At 38.4% G+C, this 24,045-nt stretch overlaps 2 protein-coding genes across 2 annotated transcripts in view; one reads left to right on the top strand and one right to left on the bottom strand.

Annotated features, from left to right (window-relative positions):
- tns1a (tensin 1a) overlaps nt 1-16,978 on the top strand; it is a 96,358-nt gene extending 79,380 nt beyond the window's left edge. The window contains 15 exon segments of the mRNA XM_028463327.1: nt 1,462-1,612; nt 4,759-4,833; nt 5,500-5,529; nt 5,635-5,719; nt 7,435-7,991; nt 9,188-9,274; nt 9,375-9,503; nt 10,559-10,654; nt 10,732-10,809; nt 12,099-12,170; nt 13,037-13,063; nt 13,318-13,486; nt 14,106-14,174; nt 14,264-14,293; nt 15,779-16,978. Of these exon segments, the coding sequence (XP_028319128.1) occupies nt 1,462-1,612; nt 4,759-4,833; nt 5,500-5,529; nt 5,635-5,719; nt 7,435-7,991; nt 9,188-9,274; nt 9,375-9,503; nt 10,559-10,654; nt 10,732-10,809; nt 12,099-12,170; nt 13,037-13,063; nt 13,318-13,486; nt 14,106-14,174; nt 14,264-14,293; nt 15,779-15,908 (1,785 nt within the window). The 3' untranslated portion in view covers nt 15,909-16,978.
- LOC114473603 (C-type mannose receptor 2-like) lies at nt 1,606-2,581 on the bottom strand. The gene has a single exon (XM_028463339.1). It carries the CDS (start codon nt 2,534-2,536, stop codon nt 1,766-1,768), a length of 771 nt encoding a protein of 256 aa, XP_028319140.1. The 5' UTR covers nt 2,537-2,581; the 3' UTR covers nt 1,606-1,765.
- Nucleotides 16,979-24,045: the final 7,067 nt, after the last annotated feature.

The raw sequence follows: 24,045 nt of genomic DNA, 5'->3' as shown, positions 1-24,045 counted from the left end.
TATAGATAAACATACATATTAAAACTAAATGTAAAGACAACACACCTAGAGTTCTTTATAATAATTCCACCCTCAAATTCACACATTTCCATACATTGATTTTCAAAACATCTCCAGATGACGGACATAAATATTAAACAGCATTTTACGGTAAATTATTTCATTCGTTTTTCCACTTCAGGGCAGCAGAAAATGAATCAACATCAATAAACCTAAAATATTACACATGAAACTTGTTTAATAAGATCTCTCTGTTGAGAACGTTATGGTTTACTACAATGTGAAACATATTGTACAACATATTGTGTATTTGACATATTGTTGTTGTTGTTACATTTTGTGATGGTAACTATTGATTATTTTGATTGAAGTTCTACCATTAGCAATAAAAATGTACAAAAAAGTAAAACCATCTACACCATTGAACACTAGGGCTGGGCAATATGGACCAAAACTCAAAATGGTGATATACAATGTTAATCTCAATCATTTTAATTTAGATTAAGTCAGGGTTAAATTTGATCATGAAAAATGCCACACAGGCACATTTATTAACAAACAGTTGCACAATATGTGACACGTTTGGCTTTTTCTCCTCTAAGGGACAGCACGTGTGAGTGAGTTCTGTAGTGTGGCTTGTTTAGTGGAAGGTCTAGGTTAGGACGCACTCAGATATCCATCTAACTGTGATTTTAATGCTGTTCTGAGAAGTAGCAAAAGCAGCAACCCCTAAAATGAGTATTTCAATACAAATTGAGATAGAAAATAATATTGATGTAGGTGACATTGTAGAAAACTCAGTTTATTTCTGAGTTGTTCTGTGTATTTTTTTGGTCGAATTGTTTATTTTTATAGTAGTTTTGTGTGTTTTTGGAGTAACGTTTTGTGTTTTTCTTGCCTTTTTCTGTGTTTTCGTTGTCCTTTTGTGTATTTCTGGCACATTTACTAACAAATAGCTGCACGATATGTGCCACGTTTGCCTTTTTCTCCTCTAAGGGACAGCACGTGTGAGTGAGTTTTGTAATGTGGCTTCTTTAGAGGAAGCTCTGGGTTAGAATGCACTCATCGATCCATCTAACTGAGCTTTTCATGCTGTTCTGAGAAGTAGTGAAAGCAGTGACTCCTAAAATGAGTATTTTAATAGAAAATAAGCTATAAAATATATATATATATATATTTATATATATATTGATATAGGCGATATTGTATATTTTTATAACACCAAAAGAGAAAACTCAATTAAACTTGAATCACGATATATTGGCCAGCCCTATTTTGATTACATTTCTACCATTAGCAATAAAAAAGTAAAACAATCTACACGACTGCACACACTAAACTAAGACACAATATTTTTTTTTCTCATACTAATGAAATGTCTAGCTGTCATTTAATGCACAAAAAAAAAAAAAAAAAAAATAAATCCATTTAGTTTCTACCTCTTCTTTTCTTTTCTTCCAGGGTCTCGTCCACAGCTACCGGGAGGCTTTCGAGGACAGCAACACGGGCCGCTTCGCCAACAGTCCTCCCTACGGAGACGGAGGAGGTGGTGAGAATTCCCCCCCAACCCCCAGCTTCCCAGTGTCACCACAGACGCCTTACTTCAACATGTGTAGGTTCACTCTGTCTGCAGACAAGGGGCGAGTATGGTTTACAAACAGATCAGAAAAGAATAGGCGTCTACTTGAGAAAACTTCAGATGCTATAAAATAAATGCGAAAAATAAAGATAAAATAACCATAAAGATAGGCTAAACCAGCTTAGCTCAGTAGCAAATAAAGGGAAGTTCATCATAACAGTTGTGAGCCTCCCAGACTGACGTCTCTTCCATCATTTGCCCGCCGCTGGTGGTATGATTCTTCATCTTATCTGCCTTCAAGGCTGCACACTGCATCTCCAAGGGGGGGCACACTGGGTTTTCATTTGAACTCCAAGCATTGTAAGTCATGGGCTGCCCGTCCACCCACAGCCAGCCTTTCTGAAAGGAGTGCAGGCCTATCCACACCATGCTGCTGGGGACGTGATTCTTCAGCTTTGACTGGATCAGCATCATCTCCGTCTCAGATGCCACGCTGGCCAGGTCTGAGTGGTGCTCTCTGCAGTACTCCAGTGCTTTCTCCCAAGTCTTTCTCTCCTCCACCAGGATCACGTTGAAGCAGAAGAAGGGTTGACTGCTGTCTGGGCGATATATGTACCAATTCCCTTTTGAAAAAGCACCGACGGCATCTATGTATGCAGTTTTTACTTCTCCCCCTGTAGCCCAAAAAAATTGTTCGACCCTTGCACCTCCAGACCACATCCAGATTTGTGTGGCGTTTGGTTTCATGAGTCCTATCCAGCTTCCCCTGGGAATGTTATATGACTCTGCCAGTTTCATGTTGTCGTATTCATTGTTGATAGGAGCCAGGTCAATGAAATGTGTCCTACAGTACTGCTGGGCCTCATCCCAAGACCTACTCTCTTCAACGTAAACATACTTCCCAAATGTTCCTGAAAAACTCATCAGAATCAAGACAAACTCGAAGCCTGGATTCATCGTGTCGAGTCAAAGGATTGATAAGCTTTGCAGGTGGAGGAAGGAGCTGAGTGTGACCTGGAGCCTCTACCTGCTGGGGTTGCTTTATCAGAGACATTTGCGTATGGGGCCGCCCATTTAGCTCAGTAAACCAATCAGAGATTAGAAATATTCTGCTCGGGTACCAAGTGTGTGGAGAAGATTTTTTTATACACACGGTGAACAAAAAACATGGAAGGAGTTACTAGTAGTGAGTCAGACAAACAAATGTTGTATTTGCTTAAAGTCGTCAGTAAAGATTTGCTTGACTTGACGGCAAACAAAGCTGCGTCGGCGAGCACGGATAGTATTTAGTCGGACATTGTCACAAAGTCAAAGTGAATTGAGACAACAAAGGCCTGACAGAATATTATAATATTAAATTATTGTAGTTTTTCCACGATTTAATTTCCATGCATGATTTTACATGCATTTGTATTTTATTTTGTCACCAAATCTGTTAAATGTTCATTTGCCTGTGGGTAGATGTGTGAAAAGAAGCTCCGCCCCCTCTCTTGCAGTCAGTCAGTGATGAAAACCCATTTGTTGTCGTAAGAAGCTGTTTCCCCCTCCACACACACACACACACCTCAACCCCCCTCATCCCACACCCTCTTTACACTTTATTCACATCATTTTGCATGTACAGAGTGAATGAAGATTATTTCCAGAATAACAGATGCATTTCACCTTAAAAACAAACCACTTTCAGAGATTATTATTCACATGCATCTTATTCTGGAAATACTTCAGTTCTTACCTTAAACATAACATTATTTCAGCTTCAGCAAGTGTTTTAAATCAGGCTTCAAGCAAGAGCTCATCAAAGCTTGGGCATGATGGAAAACAGAGATGGACAACAGGGGGCCCGAAATTTGTGCGGCCCCTGAAGAAAATGCACAAATTGACTCCAAAAACATGCAAAACTATAGCAAAAATTTACAAAATGAGAAAAAAAAAAACCTAAAAACATACACAAATCACAAGAAAACCCCATAGGAGAGAAAATATACAAATTGACAAGATACAATATAAGAGTAAAATTTATAAAATGACAACAAAAACACACAAAATGACATAAAACCCATACAAAATAGGAGAAAACATTACAAATTACAAAATGTGAGCTTAAAACACACAAAGTGACAACAAAAACATACAAAATCAGAAACAAAACACTTAAAGTTATAGTAAAATATACAAAAATACACAAAATGACAACAAAAACATACAAAATCAAAAACAAAACATTCAAAAAAATACACAAAACAGCAAATATAGGACAACAAAACACACAAAATTACTCCAAAAATACACAAATTGACATTAAAAGAAACCATACATATTAAAAGAAAAATATGCAAAATGAGAAAGAAAAACACAAAACCACGAACATAGGACAACAAAATATAAAAATACTCCAAAAACACACAAATCGACATAAAAAATCCATACATATTAAAAGACAAATATGCAAAATGACAAGAAAAATACACAATATGAGTATAAAATGCACAAAATGACAACAAAAGCAAAAAAAAACACTTAAAATTATAGTAAAATATACAAAAATGCACAAAATGACAGCAAATACATGCAAAATCTAAAGCAAAACATTTAAAATTATTGTAAAATATACAAAATGACAATCAAAATACACAAAATGAAAAATATAGGACAACAAAACGCACAAAACTACTCCAAAAATACACAAATCGACATTAAAAAAAAACCATACATATTAAAAGAAAAATATGCAAAATGACAAAAAAAAACACACAATATGAGTGTAAATCATACAAAATGACAACAAAAGCACACAAAAATGACTCCAAAAATGCACAAACCCTTTGTTCTTTCCTGTATTAATGATGATGCTTAAATTGGTCATTATGCTAAATGGTGGCAGTAATGTTGATAACGTGGCTCAGGGATCAGACACAATCACATTTTTGTGGCTCCCACTGTGGTAAAAGTTACCCATCGCTGACGTATAGTCTTTGTGCTTATGTTTTGTGTTCAGTGATATTTAGAAAACTTTAAATCTGTGAAACTGCATGTGAACGTTATCATCTCGTGTGTTAAACTCATCCATACCCTTGCTGCGAGTGTGTTTTCATGCCCATGTGTTGTTCTCTTATTATTTTGGAGAATTTTTGGACATTTTATATTGTAAACAATCCTTCCAATGTCATCCGTAACAGCTCGCTCTCCTCCTGGTTTGAGCAAGACTCCATTGTCAGCGCTGGGACTGAAGGCTCACCAACACGGTGGATCAGGTGAGTGTTCAAAACTCTAATAACCTCAACAGAAATATTCAAATTCCAATTCTTCAGTGTTGTTTTAGACAGGTGGACAAAGTTATATTGAAAATCATTGTTAAAATCAACTGAAGACAGATAAATATTAAGCTCACCTGACATAATGTTTAACCTTGGGGTCAATTTGACCCCATTCAAAAACTAAGAATTGGCTTTTATTTATTTTTTTCGCTTAATATTGAATGAATTTCCTAATTTGATGGGTAGAATTTCATTGTGCTGAACACATGCTCCCATTAGTGTTTCTCTGGGGTCAATTTGACCCCAAGCTGTTTTAGCTGTGTAAAACTACGGTACATTCTTTGAGAATGAACAAAGTGCCTTACACACAAAAACTTGGTCAAAAAATCTTCTGAAAACATTTTTCTGCAGGCAAATATCCCTGGGGTCAGATTGACCCCACGGGTAAAATGTGTCAGTATTTGAGGATGAAAGGAGGGTTATTGTGTCAAACTACTGCATGTCATTTCCAGCCTGTGCTGCCATCTGGTGGTCAAACATGTCTTTTCTTGGCTTCATAAATGACGTCACCAAATACTAGTGCGTTGTGCTCAATATTTCCTCTTCCTCTTCTGTTTCTTCTTCTTCTATCCCAAATTCCAATCGCCCCTCTCCCACTGTCAGACTCCTCTGATTCTAATGATGGAGACCAAGGTAAGACCTTCTGATTCTTGTTGACGCGTCTCTCCTAATCAGATCTGTCTTAATGCTGTCTTGCATAAAAGTGTCTGAAAGCGGGTGTGGTCTTCTGTTTCTCAGATCATCACAGTTTTCGAGATCTGAGAGCACAAGCGTTCAGTGTCCCCCTGTCTACCAGCAGTCCCATCCACTGTGCTCCTGATGGGTACGTGTCCACCTTTCTAACGCAGAACACTCTTTTCTGAGCACGAACAACCAAATCTAAGTGGTCAGAATTTGCCTACGCGTGGTTTCAGTCAATGGTGAATGTGACTGTAGTGGTTAAATAGAGATAAATAGGTCGATGTCTACTCAAAACCACACTGTCTGAGACCAATGGAAATACTTTAGTTCTTACATTTAACATGACTTTATTTCAGCTTCAGCAAGTCTTTTAAACCAGGCTTCAAAATACCAGCATCAAAGCTTGGGCATGTTGGAAAGCAGAGATGGGCAACAGAAAGAAAAGGCACAAATTGACTTCAAAAACATAAAAAAGAACAGCAAAAACATACAAAATGAGAAAAAAAACACTGAAAATTAGGGTAAAATATACAAAATAAATACAACAATACACAACAATGACTAAAAAAATACAGAAAACCCATATGAGAGAAAATATACAAAATGACAACACACAATATAAGTGTAAAATCTCTAAAATGACAAAAAAAAAAAAAAAACACAAAGAGAAAACCCATACGAAATAGGTGAAAAGATGCAAAATTACAAAATGTGAGTGTAAAACACACAAAATTACGGTGGCTGAGAAGTGCAAAACTCATTTACAAATTATTGCAAAACTTTTACAAATGACCACAACACTTTTACAAAAGGTCAAAACAAATGAACAAATATGGAAACACTTTTACAATTACAATGTGCCTTTGTAAATCCGTCTCAACATTTGTAAAAGTGTTTGGCTTTTTGCATTTTTTTTTAAATAATAATTATGAATATTTGTTTTCAAAATTGTACATTTCTTGTGGCATTTGTAAAAGTTTTGCAATTATTTGTAAATGTGTTGTGGTATTTGTAAATGTGTTCTCAGCCACCGTACAAAATGACTCTAAAACACTCAAAATTATTGTAAAATATACAAAATGACAATCCTAATACACAAAATGACAAAAAAAAAACACAAAACAACACATATAGGACAACAAAATACACAAAGTTCCAAGTTCTTCTCCTTATTATCACATTAAAGAAGTTGGAGAATATCATATCAGTGCTGGTTTCAATTGGTCTTGATGGAACATTTTTGTAATTTATCTACTTTGATGCAAAATATCACCAACTTAATATTTTCATTGTACCTTGATTATAAATGTGTCTCTTGGACACTTGATTGCTGATGATATAGTAAATTAAGGGTTTTTTTTTAAATATAGGAATCATATAAGCATACGCAGCGTTTACGGGGCTGGCATTACAGTTTTCCCAAATTCATTAGAAAAGATACATGATATAGAAATATTTTAAGTGTGATCAAACAAAATATATATGAATTAATTTCTTATTCTTTTAAAAATGCAAGTTATCTTTTGGCGTTCGAGTCATGTGACTTGGTTCTTCTTTTGTTGCGAAATTCTTATTCAGCAGAGAGCGATTTTATCACAAATTTACAACATTGAACGACGCATCAACATTATCAATTATGTTAGTAATCATTTTTGCGTTACTGTATATATTATCATTACACACATTGTGGTTGGCGTGAATCTTGAGACGTTCTATATATTTAATTTTTTCTTTTGCCCCCTTGGCAAGAATACCAAACTGTGATGATAAGATGTTTAAAAAAATTTAAATTGCTTTGATAGTGATTCAAAGTGAGATTCTAAATATTAGGAGTAATAATGCTTATTTTAAATGCAGGAGGAGGACTGGTTCTTCTGAATGCACCTCGCAGAGCCCCGCCTTCGTCTACCCCAACCGGCCCGCCTCCCCAGAGGGCTCCCAGGTCAACATCATGGGCGTCCACACTGTTCCCGGCAGCCCCAACACTCTCCACCGCACAGTGGCCACCAACACCCCCCCCAGCCCCGCCCTGCAGAGACGCCTGGGTCAAGGCAGCCCCTCCCTAACCCGTCACACACCTCCAGCCGGAGTCCCTTCCAGCCCTCTGATTGGCCGGAACCCTCGAACAGCAGCCGCCGGCGTGCCCCCCAGCCCCCTGATGGGGCGTCGCCCGGCAGCCAGCGGCCACAGCACACCCGACGAGCTGGGGGCCGCCTCACGCCAAGGAAGCACCCAGCCGCCCTCCACCCCCGCCTTCCCAGTGTCCCCACAGCTGCCAGAGAAGAGACACCTGTCCAGTGGGGACGTGGAGAGGGTGGACAACAAGAACCTAATGCAGACGCCCGTCAGCGGGGGCAGCACGCCAAACCTCACCGGCACGCACACACTCCAAGACGTCTCCAAGTCCATATATGGTGCGATGATTTTTTGATCATGTTTCTTTTTCAGTTATTGTGTGTGCAAATTTTTTTCATTCCCATCCACTTCTATTAGAAATTTCAGCTTTTTGAACTTTTTTTTCTCTATATATCTAGTCGGCCTATTTTACGGCAGTTTGTGTACAATTTAAAAGGTTAAAACCCTGCTATTTAAAACTTTTATTTAATTTTTTGTTTGGTTTTTGATTGTCAATATTGTGTATTGTGTTTTTGTATACATCGTCTTGCGGTGGTTTTTCCTTCTTGTCTTTTTTTTTTAATTAACAATTAAAAACGCCACAAGAATAGCCACATATTTAGATTTGTACAATTCAAATAATCAACAAATGTCGGTTTACATTCATATATCACGTCCGTGGAGCTCTGTTGTAAAGATTGCGAGTGAAGAAAGTGGCATAGTTTATGTGCATGCATTGAACGGATCTGAACGGATCAGACCTGTGAAAGGGTTGGACACTGACAGCTAACTCATGCTAATGCTAGTTAATGCTAATGTATGCTAATGCTAGCTAATGTTAAAGTTATCTAATGTTAATGCTAAGCTAATTCTGTATGAAATGCAGTGTGAAAGGATTGGGCACTGACAGCTAGCTCATGCTAGTGTTAATGTAGTGCGAAATGCAGCTTGAAAGGATCGGGTAGCTCATGCTAATGCTAATGTTAATGCTCAGCTGAGCAGCATGAAAGGATTGGGCACTGCCAGCTTGCTCCTGATAGTGCTAGCTATTGCTAAATTATGCTATTGCTGGCTAATGTTAATGCTAAGCTAATGCAGTACGAAATGCAGCGTGAAAGGATCGGGCACTGACAGCTATCTCATGCTAATGCTAGCTAATGTTAAATTATGCTAACGCGAGCTAATGCTAAGCTAATGCAGCTTGAAAGGAGTAGGCACTGACAGCTAGCTCATGCTATAATGCCAGCTATTGCTATTTTATGCTAATGCTAGATAATGCTAATGCAGCGTGAAAGAATTGAGCACTGACACCTAGCTCATACTAAAGCAAACTTGTACTAAGGCTAATTTATGCTAATTCTAGCTAATAATGCTAACGCTAGCTAATGCTAAGCTAATGCAGTGCGACACGGGCCAGCACCTGCATTCTCGCTTGCATTTTCTTCAGGAAATACAAATATTCAAGTATTAATGTTCTTCTTCTCCATCCAAACAGATGGTTATCCTGACATTAAAATGAACGTCAAGTTTGTGCAGGACACGTCCAAGTTCTGGTACAAACCAGATATCTCTCGAGAGCAAGGTGAGGTTTAACAAAAAGAACCATCCAGCATGCCAGGCTGAGGAACTCAGACAGGGAATTAGTAAACTATGTTCTCTGTTTTTATGCTGTCGTGTTGCAGCCATTAACCTGTTGAAGGACAGAGAGCCGGGGGCTTTCATCATCAGGGACAGCCACTCCTTCCGCGGCGCCTACGGTCTGGCTATGAAGGTGGCCTGTCCTCCACCAACAGTCCAGCAGAACAAAAAAGGTGAAGCCTTGAGTTTATGCACACGTGATCAAAGCTTAGGACCACATTATCACATGAGTTCTGATTGGATTTCATTTAAAGTGACGAAATTATAGTTTCATTTTTATTAGTCGACAAAAATGTTTTGACAAAGTTTTTTGTCAATGTCTGATTTTCATAAATCACTATATATATATATATAAAAAAAATTGTTTTAGTCGACAAAATTAAGGCTACTTTCCGCCAGTGTTAATTTTGAAAGCAAATTTTAGTTTGTCATAGCCTCTTGACTAAAATGCAGAATTTAGTCATTGGGACTAATTCAGTTTTAGTCGTCTAAAATATTAAATTATCATTGATTAACCTTATTATTAATAATGTTTGTAAATACACACAGACAGATGTGATGTGATCAATGTGTAAAACCACCTTCTCACATGAGTTCAAATTGGATTTTGTGACAAAATGATAGTTTTTATTAGTCGACAAAAATGTTAAAGTATTTTAATAAAGTTTTCGGGTTATTTTAATAAATTACAATGTATAAAAATGAATTTATGAATGTAGTCGATGAAAACTGACACAGATTTTTAGTCTGTTAATTTTGAAAGAAAATTTTGATTTCATGAATGGACATGGGACTAAAATTAGACAGAATTTAGTGGCTATTTCAACTATAGTTAAGATTTCACTTTTTCCTATTTTTTCCTTTTTTTTTTTTCTATTTTTAGGTTTTCAACTACTCAATGATATTAAGATTTTAGTCAACTAAATATGTTAGATATAGTCAACTCAAATATCTAGCATAGGAGTTTATGCTTTTAAAAAGACTTGAAAAGAATCAGAATAAATTTGATGTGATCAACGTGTAAAACCACATGATCACATGAGATTTCATTGGATTTCGTCCCATGTGACGATTCATCATAGTGAGTGATTAATGTGAATTTCATTGAAAAATAGTTTTCATTCAAGTCATAATCTTGTTATTCCCACTTAATTAAAAACATAAAAGTACAAGTGGAAAACTTTTAGTCAACACTGCTATTGTCACGTGTGTTGGTTTGTATTCCCAGTTGGCGACATGACAAACGAGCTGGTGCGTCACTTCCTCATTGAGACGAGCCCCAAAGGCGTCCGTCTGAAGGGTTGTCCCAATGAGCCTTATTTTGGTGAGTCGGCTGTTAACTTTCAGGTTCCATCGCATTCAAAAGGATGTATTTTGAGCAGAGTTTCTCTGTGTTTGTAGGATGTCTCTCTGCTCTCGTGTATCAACACTCCATGACCCCGTTGGCTCTGCCATGTAAGCTGATGATCCCCACCAAAGGTCAGTCGGCGCTCCTTCATAATGCTGCGTTCACACCGTTCAGCATCGGAAAACGTTCTCCCCATATTCGCTTCATATGCGCGTCTAAAGCGAATATAAAAAAGCCGCCAACCAGACTCCCTTTCTTTGCACCAGTGCTGTGCAATTGACAATTAATTACAAATATGATGTAGTTGTAATTGTACTTGGAAATATATGTTGCTGTTGTAACTGTAATTGTCATGGGAACTCTGTAAAAACTACAATTGAGTTTATATAGTGAATAATTATTAAAATATGTTTTATATCATATTTACCTGTCAGTTCTGTCCTGTCAGGATCATTTTACCATTTAAAAAAAAAAATGTAAATCTAGGGGTATACTGACAGAAAAAAGGCTCAGATGCCCACACCAAAAATATAAATACCAATATTTCCATTGATTAGGAAGCCTAACAAGGTAACCAAGAGATGAATTACATGATAGATGATAGAGTAATATTTTTTTGTGTATTTTACAGCTGATTTAAGACATGGGTCAAACTGACCCGTTATCATTAGAGATGCTAACAGAATGCTAACACAAGAGGAAGGTTACATTTTAATCGGTTTATTTATTAAAGGCTCATTAAATGTGATTAATTGAATTTGAACTTTCATAATTGAAAACGTAATTGCAATTGACTGTCAGGGGAAAATAATGATTGTAATTGGGAAAAAATGCTGGTCGCTGTAATCATAATTGAGTTGTAATTGAACATGGATAGATGAAAACATAATTGTAATTAGAAAATGTAATTTGATTTTCACCATCAACTATGGAGGACCCCAGTACAATCTCTGCTCTTAACCTTCTGTGGAAGCGAGAGTCGTCAAAACGCTCGTTCCTGGAACTCCGTGATTTTCACTGTGTGCTTCAGGAGCTGCGCCTGGATGATGCGGATGACCAAACTGGCCATGTCGCAGAGCTCTGGGAGGTCACACATCGCCATGATTATTTTCTCCTCCATGCTGAAATGCATTGATGGGCTGACGTCATTGGCAACAAAGACTCTGATGCGCATCACGCGAAACATCCGCTGGAGTTCAATGTTTTCAACTCCAGCGAATGACGAATGTCACGGAAAAACGGGAGCACACGTGCCGCGGCAAATGCTCTCAAACCGCGCGCCGACCAACAGGGGAAGAATTTGCCTCTCGCCGCGTCTTCCCATTGACATTTTGCGGCGCGTCCGGTGTGAACGCAGCATAACACGTTCAATAGTGCGCATTATTCCCTGACACTGTCCCAACATTTCCCGTCACCTCAGACCCAAACAAAGAAGCACTCGAGCTCGCCACTCCGACTGATCCGGTTGTTGAGCTTCTCAAACAAGGCGCAGGTGAGCTTTCATCATCAAATATACAACAAAATCAGTTTAAAGTGTACCTGTAGTGAAAATTTACCATATATAACAACATGTTTAATGTGTTTAAAAGGACTTTTTAGAACAATTGTATACCTTCGGGCATCAATTATGGAGAGCCACCATTTTGAATAGGACATGATGCACGTTGGCTGATTTCTGTTAGCAATTGCTAGGCAACAGTGTTCTGTTGGTCTACAGTTTCTGAACAATGGTGGAGTGTAAAGCTAATGGTTGCTAAACAACAAGAGAAAAACTGCACAAAAACATTTCTTTAGCGTCTCTAAGACAAATAACGACACTAAGGAAGAGTTTTCCAGACGTTAGCTTCATAATATACACATGCTCGAACGAAATTTGCTAAGCTAATGCTAACGCTAATGGGCACGAAGCTAAAATTATGTTTGAAAGCAGACACAATCGCAACAGATTTTCTTCACATAAAGTCCTTAAATGCAGCATGTAAACATACTTGTTCAGATCACTACTACGTTTCTGTTTACATGTGCAGGTGTCATGGCACGAACCGCACCCCCACCATATTGTTCCCTCTCACCTCCTTGTGGCTAAATATTGAGTTTTTACCTTTTCTTTTCGGCGCCGATCCCCCCATCCATGAACAGATATCTTTTCACACAGCTGTCATCACAGTTGCTCGCCATATTTGTGCACTTCCGAAATAATAATCCAGAATCAAATTGTTCTAAAAAGCTTTTTTAATGGGTTTTTTTTTTTTATTTCACTACATGTGCACTTTAAGGATCCCTGAATAAATGCTGTAATGTACAATGTTTTAGAAAAAGAGGATTTGCTGCTCACACACTCTCTTTATTATCTTACAGTTCAGAAGGTTCCTGAAGAGGCTCATGGTAAATATTGTTCCATCCCATAATGCACTTCTTCTATCACTGAAATGCTTAAATTCCAGCTTTGAGCTAAGCTTTTAAACTGCTTGCACAAACATATGAGGCAGTTGATGGTTTTATTATCCATGTGCAGTGCATGACAATCCTTTTCCGTCGTGCGTGCTCCAAACTCCTCCTCCTGCGACGTGCACGCTCACGCTCGCTGCTGTATTCCAGCGGCTGCTTTTATGTAACAGTGACTCTGTGTTTCCTCCTAGCGTGCAATGTGCTTTACATCAACTCTGTGGACATGGAGTCTCTCACTGGGCCTCAGGCCATTACCAAGGCCATCAGTCAGACCATGGCCAGCAACCCTCTGCCAGACGCCACCACGGTTCACTTCAGGGTGTCCACGCAGGGCATCACACTCACAGATAGTCAGAGGAGGTGGGTAAGCCGACGAGATTAGCTTTAAAAGTAGCAATGAGGTTTAGAAGCTACATAAAAATAGCATTTTGGGACAAACTGTGATGTAGTGATTACTAAGGGAAGTGCTCCATTTATGGAACTTCAACAAGTTTGATTAAAGTAAGCATTTGTGTCGTACAATTATGGAATACACTTCCCGAAAACATCAGAAACTGTGGCAATCTATATCTATCTATTATAAATCTATATATTTTCCTGTGCAACATGCATTTAACAATATGCCTGTCAAAAGAAAAGTGTCTTTCAAAATAAAAGACAAGTCCAACTTGAGAGACACCACCTCCCTTTTTGAAGAATGAAACATTTTCAGGGCACCTTGATCGAAAAATTGTGATAATTCTGCAATCACGTATTTCAGACAGTAATAATACATTTTCTTCAGGGGCCGCACCCCGCAATTCCTTACTCAGTGGTAGTTTTAGTCTAAATTAATGAATTAGTCAATTTAGTCAGGTAAATTTAGATGATTTTTGACTTTTTTTAATTTATTTTTTTTAGTTTTTTTACCCCACATGTTTTGCTTGTTCTGTAACATGTTGTTATCCTGAACACTTAAGATATACATATTGTTTTTCAGGATTTTCTTCAGACGACACTACCCTATCAGCACAGTAACCTACTGTGACACTGACCCCCAGGACAGAAAGTGAGTGTTTTGTCATCAGTTAAACACAAATCTTTTGTATTTTGTTTTTTATCAACTCACTCTAAAGTAAATACTCTCTTTTTTAACAGATGGGGTAAGGAAGGAGGTGGCTCAGTGAGGTAAATATTTATAGATATATATGTATTTTTTGTGAATTTGGTGAATGTGAAACGATTGCAACCAATGAGAATGCTCGTAGTTTTTAACTTCACAAATTCAGCTGAAATATTAGAAATAGAAAAAAGTTGTGCAGGTAAAAAAAAATGGGGCAAAGTAAGATGACGTAACAGAAAAATAGTGTAAATATTAATAACTCATAGCTAGAAAACCTTTGAACTGAATATTAAAGATGAGAAGAACCAATGCAAAGCTATTAAGAAAACAACGACCAAGTGTGATTTTCAAAACAGTCAGTTCACGTTTTGTTAAATATTTTTGGCTTGTTTTACATGTATGTGTTTTGTTTCTCTCGTCCATAATTTCTGCCGAAATTTGATTTTGCCGTTGCCATCCCTGGTCTCTGAAATTGTTTTAAAGGTGCTGTGCCTATTCAGCGTAATTCACAAGTTATTCACTTGACTAGTGCTATTTTGGGAGCATACAGTACCCTCTATGTGCCAGAAGGGAGCGCTGTTCCTCAACATGCAGATGGAGGCGCTAAAGTGTCAGATATGTAATTACAGACAGGTACGTCTCACCCGGGGGAGTGCGACACCCGCACTTTCATAAAAATGTAAAGTGAAGTGTAAAGTGTATGTAAAGTGACAAATAATTTGTAACGTGGCAAAAAATGTTCCAAACGTGGTAAGAAAAGAGTGAAAAGTGACTAAAATGGTCCAAAAGTACTCAAGAGTGGCAAGAGAATTGACAAAAAAGAGGAAACAGGTGGCATGTTATGGCAAAGGGTAGCTTAAATGAGCAAAAGGTGGCAAACAATAGTGAAAAAAGGCAAAAATGTAGAACAAAAAGAGGCTAACCATAGGGAAAATAAAAATAAGTGTTATTTTTTGGGAAAAATGTTGCTTATTTGCATGAAAAGTGGCAAAAATTGGTTAAAGGGGATATTTATTGGCAAAAGGTAGCTGAAGTCTGAAAAAGCAAAAAAAAAGTGTAAAATTTTTGGGATAAGGGGCAAAAATGGGACGAGGGAAAGTTGCAAAATGGTCAAAGGGTGGGGGAATAATAATAATTAAAATGAAGACATAACATGACATGTTTAGAACCACTGACTTAATAACAGTTTTATAGTTTTAAAATCGCTGCTCCACCCTTGATTATAGAACTCTCTCCTCGTCAGACTGACCTATGCAGGCCAGATACCATCTTAACTGATGGCACACACCAAGATCTCTGCCTGTGCTATGTTTTGACTACCATTATCAGCAACATCCGTAACCCTGAGAGCACTGAACAGCAGTAGATTCACTGAGGCACACACACAGTGAAAGCTTGTTTACCGGAGTGTCCCCCAAAACCCTGTGTCCACATCTGACCAGCAACCCTAAAGCTGGACTCCGTCTCGTTCGTCCAAAACCTCCACAGCAGTGTCCAATAATGAGCCTTTATCAAAATGCTAAAAGCCTTATGTTCCTTTTTTCCCGCAGGCTTTTTGGATTTGTCGCACGAAAACAAGGAAGCACAACAGACAATGTGAGCCACCTGTTTGCTGAGCTGGACCCAGACCAGCCCGCCTCCGCCATCGTCAGCTTCGTCTGCAAGATGATGAAGCGGTGAAGCACCTCAAAGTCCTAATGGGTGGAGGCGTTTTTTTTTTTTTTTTTTGCAATCCTCCGTCACTGTCGGTGTGTTTTTTCCTGGAGGACATGACGGTGTCCTTCTTTCCGTTTCCCTCTCTCTGTTGTCCTCTCTGCCTTGCGGGTTTTTCGTCTGGACTTTGGTCTTTTTCGGAGTAGATTTTAAAAAGCGTGGATTCAGAGTGGAATGAGTGTGCACGTGATAAACATGGAGGCCTTTCTAGGGAGGAGATACACACACAGGGTAGCCTGTTTGGAGAAGACATTTCTAACAATGCTGCGTTTGGAAAAGGACTTGAGATGTTTCAGGGTTATCTCTTCTGTTGATTGATTACCAAAGGTAGTTGCAATACAAGTGAGAGAATGACGTAGCTACTAAGCCATTATTATTTCCCTTTTCTTCAAAAGATGAAGTACAGAACAGCAACAATCTAAAAAACAAAAAGAAAAGAACTATGGTTTCTTCAGGAAAAAAAGTTAAAAAGTTGGCCGTGATGGCTTTTAGCAAAACAGTGTCTGAAGACTTTATGCATGTTAGCTTGATCTTTAAGCTTGGTTCTTCTTCTACCTTCCCACAAACGTCTTTGTGAATTCTTTCGAGTGGTCGTTTCTTGGTCTGCTGTGTGTTAGAAAGGGCTCTGCAGTGAAATGACTGATCTAAACTGCACACAGCAGACCGGACTCAGTAAAAAAAAAAAAAAACAGGTGATAAAAGAAGACAAAACCACCATGCTAAGGTCATCGCACTGTGTATTAGTGCTTTCACTTTACCTCCGAGCCTGGCGGATGATTTTTGAAGCTCCAAAAAGAGGCTAAAAGCCAAAAGGATGGCTATGTGTCCACAAGGTGGCGTCAGTCACCCAAGCTTGGACTCCTACGCCCCCACCTCCCAGGGTCATTGAAACACTGGAGATCACCAGGGACTGGCCCGATCACCTGGACCTATGCACTGTTCTTTATGCATGTTGTTGCCCCAAACTTGCACCCTCCTTCATTGCTACATTCAACAACACTGAAAACATTCTATGCTGTGTGCTAAGAAAAGAAAAACACAAAAAAAAAAACAAACAAAAAAAAAAAAACTAGAAACCTTTAGACACTGAGGTTGAACGGCTTGTCCAAGACTGCATGAAATAGACGTTTTTTTTGTTTTGTTTTGTTTTTTAAGACGTAGAAATCCATTGTTGAAGTAGTCACATGATGGTGAGATGCTCTATTTTTACCTTGATTTTGGTCCATTTTTAGCCAGGGTTACCTTTCACCTTATCAAAGGACAGTTTCATATCTTTCGCTCCGGCGTTGTTGAACATTTTATCGGGTGAAAGAAGAAGAAGAAAAAACGTTTCCACACTGTGCGCAATGCCTGCTCGTTGAACACACACACACACACGCTCGACCTTCTTCACGATAAGCTAAGAGAAATTGATATAAATGTACATAGATACTTTGAAAGGAGACATAGCGAAAAAGTATTTATTTTTGTTGCTTTGGTCCCTCATGGTTACTCATATATACATATATTGTACAGTCTAGATAAAGAAGATGAACCTAAAGAGGGTTGAGAAAAAAAAAATATAGACTTATTTTGGCTAATGATTTCAAAGTCTGACGATTTTGAAATGTGTTTGAATATATGGTGTACATTACTTTGTACATGTATATGTTTGTTTCAGGCTCGTCATATTCTTGTTTGATTTTATTTCTTCTTTTCTTTTTCTTTTTTTTTTTTTTTTTTTCTTGGCTCAGAATGAGGCAGGGCATGAATGAGTAGACGCCAACAGCTCCAACAGGATTGCATGGATAGAAGCATCTTGGGTGCGTTTTCCACAGTGAAACGCGCCCGTAGCCGGTAGGTTTGTAGCTAAACTGTAAAAAAGGGGGAAGCACGTTAAAAGGTAAGACGACAAATGCAATATAAAAACAAGCTGTATGCACCCATGACAGTTAGGTTTATAGTTTTACCAAAGATTCAAACATCCAGCGTTATTCTTTTCCTCCTGCCGCGCTCAGTTTTATGTTGCAAGCCTTGGCAGCAGTTTCTCTTTCACTTTTTTTTTTGCTTCTTTTTTTAAAATTAAACATGTCAGAAGGACACAGAGATGTTGATGTTTGTAGAACATAAAGAACACATAGCCAAGGGGCCCTCCTCGCATTTATACAGCAAAGACATTCAGCTGCAGATGACGAAAGCGTTTGTTTTTACTGGTGTCTCAATGCTCCAAAAATGCCTCCATCGCCTGTTCATGAGAGGACAAGCCCGCTTTGCCCCCTCGGTGTGCAAACCAAGCACTTACATTCACAATACCAAGAGGAGTGACATACATTTCACATGAGTGTCAGCAGCTGGAGGTAAATAAAGCTAGACGTGTCTCACCGCGATGCTAAAGCTCTACAGCTGCGGCTTTGTCAGACTGACAAAGGTGTCTTTACCTCAGCCTCCCCCTCCCCCACCCCCCCTCGAAAGTCTGCCATTTATTTATTCTTATTTATTTTTTGTTTCTTGACATGTTTTTTTTTTTTTTTTTTCTTCTTCTGCTTATTTTCTCCTCACATTACCGCTGTTTTTTAAGTCACGTTAACAACTTTACGAATGTATGGTGGCACTTTATTGAAAGCAAACTGGTATAGTGCGTTTCAGTCAATAATTCATGTGATTTCGGTCATTTTGAGAGGAATAAAAGTCAATAAAAGCATCAAAATTAACCAGGATTGGCTCGTACCAGTTGGCTTTGAGTCGAGAGTTACCATGTGGGAAAAAAAAGACTCTGTGACCCCTTGTACAAATGGGACTTGTTTGTTTGAAAGCACTACTATGGATGTACAAAAGGGTCGCAGATTTTGTTTGCGCTCATCATTTACATTATACTGTCATGGCTTACCTGTTCCTAAGAAGAGATAACAAAAAAAAAAACATAAACATTAAAGCAATACAGATCCGTTACATGAAAGCTATACCTTGGTGTTTTTATTGAATCCTCTTTTCAGTTATGTCATGAAGCTTCATTTCACTCTCATTTGTCGTCCTGGCTGTCAGGTGTGGAGCTCTGGCTGAACCCACCTCATCAGGTTTGATGCTCAACACCTTGTGGGAGTTTATTTAAAGAGCTGCTGACTCTCTGTAGTGCAGCCAGTGTTTACGCTCAAAACGTCCCAAACATAAAGCGTGTGGTTTTCTTTTCTTATTTTTTTATTTAATTAAAGATGAGTTTTCATCTTTGATATTTGATTTATTCTACCAGTGTGGGACCTTTATTACAGATCTAGTTTTAATGCTGATATTTTTGTCTTTTACTTGATATTTTTCAACCAACATACCTTTTTTTTTTTTTTTTTAAAAACAAACTTTTTTTTTAAATTACTAAGTTGAGAGCCAGTATGAAAGTGACACGGGACACAAATTTTTTAAGTATTTATTATTATTATTGAGAATGCATGGCTTATTAGCCAGGACATTGTCTTTTTTAACTACAGTGTATTTCAAGGTGCTACTTCTGTCCCAGTCGTGTCTTACTTTTGTTCCGTCTTTGAGGGACATAAGTAATACTGCATTACACACATTTGATTGATTTAGCGCCTGGCAATAATAGACCACACCTGTAGTTAGTCATCACAATGAAAAATAATCATTATGTGGGATTTTATCTGTTAAGTAACCCTTGGTTACAAACTGTTACTGTTTGTGCCAGCTCTCCACTAAGTTACAATTTACCTAGAACATGTGATGTTAATGTTTTCATTCCTTAAGTGTTTCTTCCCTGTTTTGATGAAATAATTGCTGAAATGTAGCTGTGAGAATTCCACTACACGTGCACAGATGTCCCATGTCAAGGTGTCATATACAGCCCGTCTTTCCAAAAAGTGAGCTTCTCACGGCAACAGACGTTGCTCAAACTTACAAATATGCATGATGACACCCCCGCCCTACTGAAACATGACATACATGCTGTCGCCCTCTGCTCCCCTGTGGCACATTATGAGATGCTAGGGAGGCGTTACGGCTCTGTTAGCTCAGTTTGTTACAGTTTCACCATTTATTAGCAAGATCAAACTGTAGCCATAAAAAAGGAGCCAAATTTTAAGTTTGAAGCATATCTAACAAAATCTTTTGCACTTTTGTGTGGTTTGGGGAATAACTTGAGGCCATTGTGTAGTTTTGTGTTTGAAATATCCAAAAGTAGTCTATTTTTATATCAATATTTTGATAGTTTTTCATAAAAATGTGATTTCGTAACCTATTTTTGTAACCTTAAAATAAAGAATCAGTCATTCAAAGCCAAAACTTTACAAAATGTGCATATGTAATGTGCCCTAACAAAACGCATACCTTATCGCTGGGTGACTTTCACCCTTTTTATTATGCTGCGTTTGTCTGAGAGTCATGGGTCCCTGGGTAGCTTCAGCATCATCTTTGACATCTTTGAAGTTATGGGTGTTACCGACTCCAAAACCCCCTTTTTTCCCTCCAGGCACGTGTTTGGATGATTTTAAGCTTGACCTTGTAACTTGCTGTGGTGACCTCAGTCGAGAACAGCCAAAAGGAAATCTCAATAGTAACTGGGTTTCCATTTCAGATTTTTGCAAAATAAAAGCGATATTTCTAAATGTCAACAAAGTATAATTGCGTTTTGAACGTGTTTCCATTGAAGGTTGTTTTGGAGCCTCGCAACCCCCGTGAAATCTCATCCCGCGAGACTTTGCTGCAGGAAGACGGACGCTCCAAACCTCCTTAATACCTAAGTCGTGCGACCAGGTTCTGTGTCGTGTATTTGCAAAAAACATTTCCATAGCGCTTTTGCGACACATTTCAATAACTAAATGTCTGAAATACCTCCTCATGAAAACGTAAAAGTCGATATCAGTGATCCAGATCATTGTTCTATGATAATTCTCAATTTTAAGGCTTGTAAGACATTTCTATGCTCATTAAAGTGTAACTAAAACCTTTGGCTGATGTGCGTCGAAGCTGAAAATTGAAAAAAAAGGCTTTAAAAAGCAGTTAAGACATGACCCAGTCTATACTATAAAATCCCCAAAGAACAATCTAGGCTGTGCTAACTACCTGCTCAGTACTCACTAGACTTCTCTATTCACAATTCTGTCAATTCAACATACTCTCCACAGATTGCTTTGACAGGAGCTTGTTTCAGGAGCTGGTTTTCATTGAAGAGGCAGGGCCAACAGTGGTTGTTTGTGACATAAGAAGCCACCAAATGTCACAGACGACCATTCTCAGCCAATAGCTAAATTTGATTGTAAAAGAAGAGTTTCAGCCCAATGTATGGGTAACCCCTTTTTTTTTGCAATGAAATGCCCAATCCAGATCCGATCCAAATGGAACACGGTGAGGAACCAACCAACCAACAATTTCATAAAGAGATCGAGATATTACCTCCTTGGCTGAGGTAATATTTCTTTTTTGGGTAGATTATATAGGGTACTATTCTAATTTGTCAAGTATTGTCATATTTTGATGAAAAGTATTTTCCCGACGTTAGTGATGGTATTACAAATTGTAGCAATAGTTTTCTAGGGTTTAAAAGCGGTCAACAATAAACTCTGCTAGATTTCAATGTCATGACTCCAGGCGTGCTGCTACCAAGCTAATTAAAGGGAAAGCCAAAGGAGAAACAGAGTTAAATGTGTGATATAAAAGGCTGAAACATCAGCGAATGTGAGCCAGGAGGGAAAGAAAACATGGAAATGTGTACAGTATGTGAGTGGAATCTCACTCAGGTATGACCTTCCCACACTTGGAAAAACTCCACCCTCGAACGTGCAGATGCCACTGGACTGTAAATGTCCAAACAAAGGGAAAATTTCCTCTCCACTCTTATCAAATGGAAAAATCAACATGCCTGTTTTACTTTCCCTCCACCTCCTTTTTTTTCTACACGTCCACCTTCGAAAAAGTTCAAATTTGATTTCTTTTATATACCCTAGATCGAGATGATGGAGCAAGTAATTTATCCAGGCTGACACTGAAGAGTTTAATCTGCAGAAACCTTGATTAAAACCATTTGCAAAGAAAAACACTTATAATGCCTTTCATATCCGCAGATAGACTGACTCACAGCTCCCCGGGGCTTTTCCCTGAGATAACAGCGCTGAGTTTTGTCAAATTAAAAGTGGAAACTTTCCTCACGTCCACATGTTGGTCAGGCACAAACCGTCGAACCGTGCATCTGATTCGGCTCAGCTGTTGCACAGCAAAGCGTGAATATGTGATTGTGGTCATGTACATGCAACAGCACCGACTCGCTCTTTTTTTTGGGTCACGCTCGTGTGAAATCTCCCCGGATCATTGAACGTGCATCACAGGGATTGCTGGAGCTCATATTTTTCGAGTCCGATTCGGCTTTTTTTTAGGATTTTGTTAAGATGGCTCAGTCAAGCCCAGGCAGAAACTGGGAAGAACTGGTGGAGGTTTGGCTCCATCAGAAAGGCCTGGATGCTGTTTTTTCCATGCACTGTGTGCGGCAGCTGTTGTAATTATTGAGGTTTTCACCGCGTGTGTATCATTTGACGGAGCATCGCTGGATGTGTTGACATGTTATGAACCCTGCAAGAATATGTGAGAGGTCAATGTGATGACGCTTGTTTTTAAACACAACTATCACTGTATAAATGTGTGTGTCTTTGAATATCTTTGTGCAAGGCTTTGAGTTTGAATCTTCCGAATGGTGGATGTGTAGAGTTTGATGGTGACAGGTGATTCTGAACATGTTTCTCATTTCTTTATGCTCTCTAACCCTCACATTTCTCAAACCAGCTCCCAAAGCTTGGAGATTCATCTGGAAAATGCCTTTGAAAGCCAACAGCTGCTCCCACATCAGGACTGATTTCACCTCAGTGGGTTCCCCAGTATACCGAAGCATTTAGCACGCCAGACAAAATTATTGATGCAACTCGGTGTCTTTCCAAAGGTAATAATTTCTTAGCTTTAAGGGGGTTTCGCCTTCTCTATGATTACCAGCATGAAAGAACATGACCATTACCGTTTATTTCCTGTATTTAGAAGAGCACCAATTCAGTTACGCAATCGTTACTAAGTTTTTAAGTTTTGCCAATGGCAATAAAGTGGGGGTCAAAGTAAAGCTCCAACTTTACAAACCTCTGAATCAACTCTATAGTCATATATTATGTTACAGTTTAATGTCACTAAACCTTTTAGACACATTGTTTGTTGTACAGTACTAAATCCATAGGATTAGCACGTTGGTTTAGCGAGGCTCTAGGACTTGAGTGTAATTCATCTTTTTCTCAACGTGCTTGGAACTTTTTTTGCAAACCGTCACACTGTTAAAGAACATCTCTTGATTGAAGAGTTACGCCTCTTTACACAGTAGAAATAGATACCAATATATCTGTCGTCCTTAATATAGCCTTTTATTACAGTAGCATTATTATCCAGAAGTTGGTTTCACTCCAAGAGTGAATTATACATGTAACAGAGATTTCCAAGTTAAATGATAGGTCTGGGTTATGGAGGGGATCTTTTTTTTATGTACACACCTTACCAACAGTAACAATAGCAGCGTTGGAACTCACCACTCATCATTCACACCAATATTATTAGACTTTTATAGACAAGTTCTTTGCAGTGATGGTGAAACTTCATGTAGGCTATGCTTGACTGACACAGAGACCATGTTGCTAGCATCACAAGCTGCCGTGAACCTTAATCAAACATTCAAAAGCTTCTGCCAGAGTCAAAATACACATTTGTCTTGAAAGGAGGTTTTCTTTTTTCGTAGAACGCAACTGGAGATCTTATAGTTTCTGCCCTGGCCTGAACCTAGAGCTAGTGTCACTGACGTGTGCAAGGAAAGCTAATCACGAGTTAGAGATTTATGACAATAGGAATGTTGAAAACCTGAGTAAAGCAAGTCTGTGAGAGACATTGTACATTATCTGATGAATCAATCTTCTTGTTCCAGACTAGTTATCCTTTTACTGGAGGTAAACCAGAAGAGTCATAGAGTAAAGTCGTAAAGTTTTTACTCAAATTTAAACAAGCATGCTAACAGGACCATTTCTCAAGACTTCAATTGGAAATGCCCCGAGACCAATAGAAACAATCTCTCTAGAATTTGCCTGTTTGATCCGCTCTAGACTTC

This window comes from Gouania willdenowi, chromosome 2 (genome assembly GCF_900634775.1).
Source record: "Gouania willdenowi chromosome 2, fGouWil2.1, whole genome shotgun sequence".
In the NCBI taxonomy this organism is placed as follows: domain Eukaryota; kingdom Metazoa; phylum Chordata; class Actinopteri; order Blenniiformes; family Gobiesocidae; genus Gouania; species Gouania willdenowi.
Note: the sequence above shows the minus strand (reverse complement) of the source record. Positions and strands in the feature narration are given on the sequence as shown.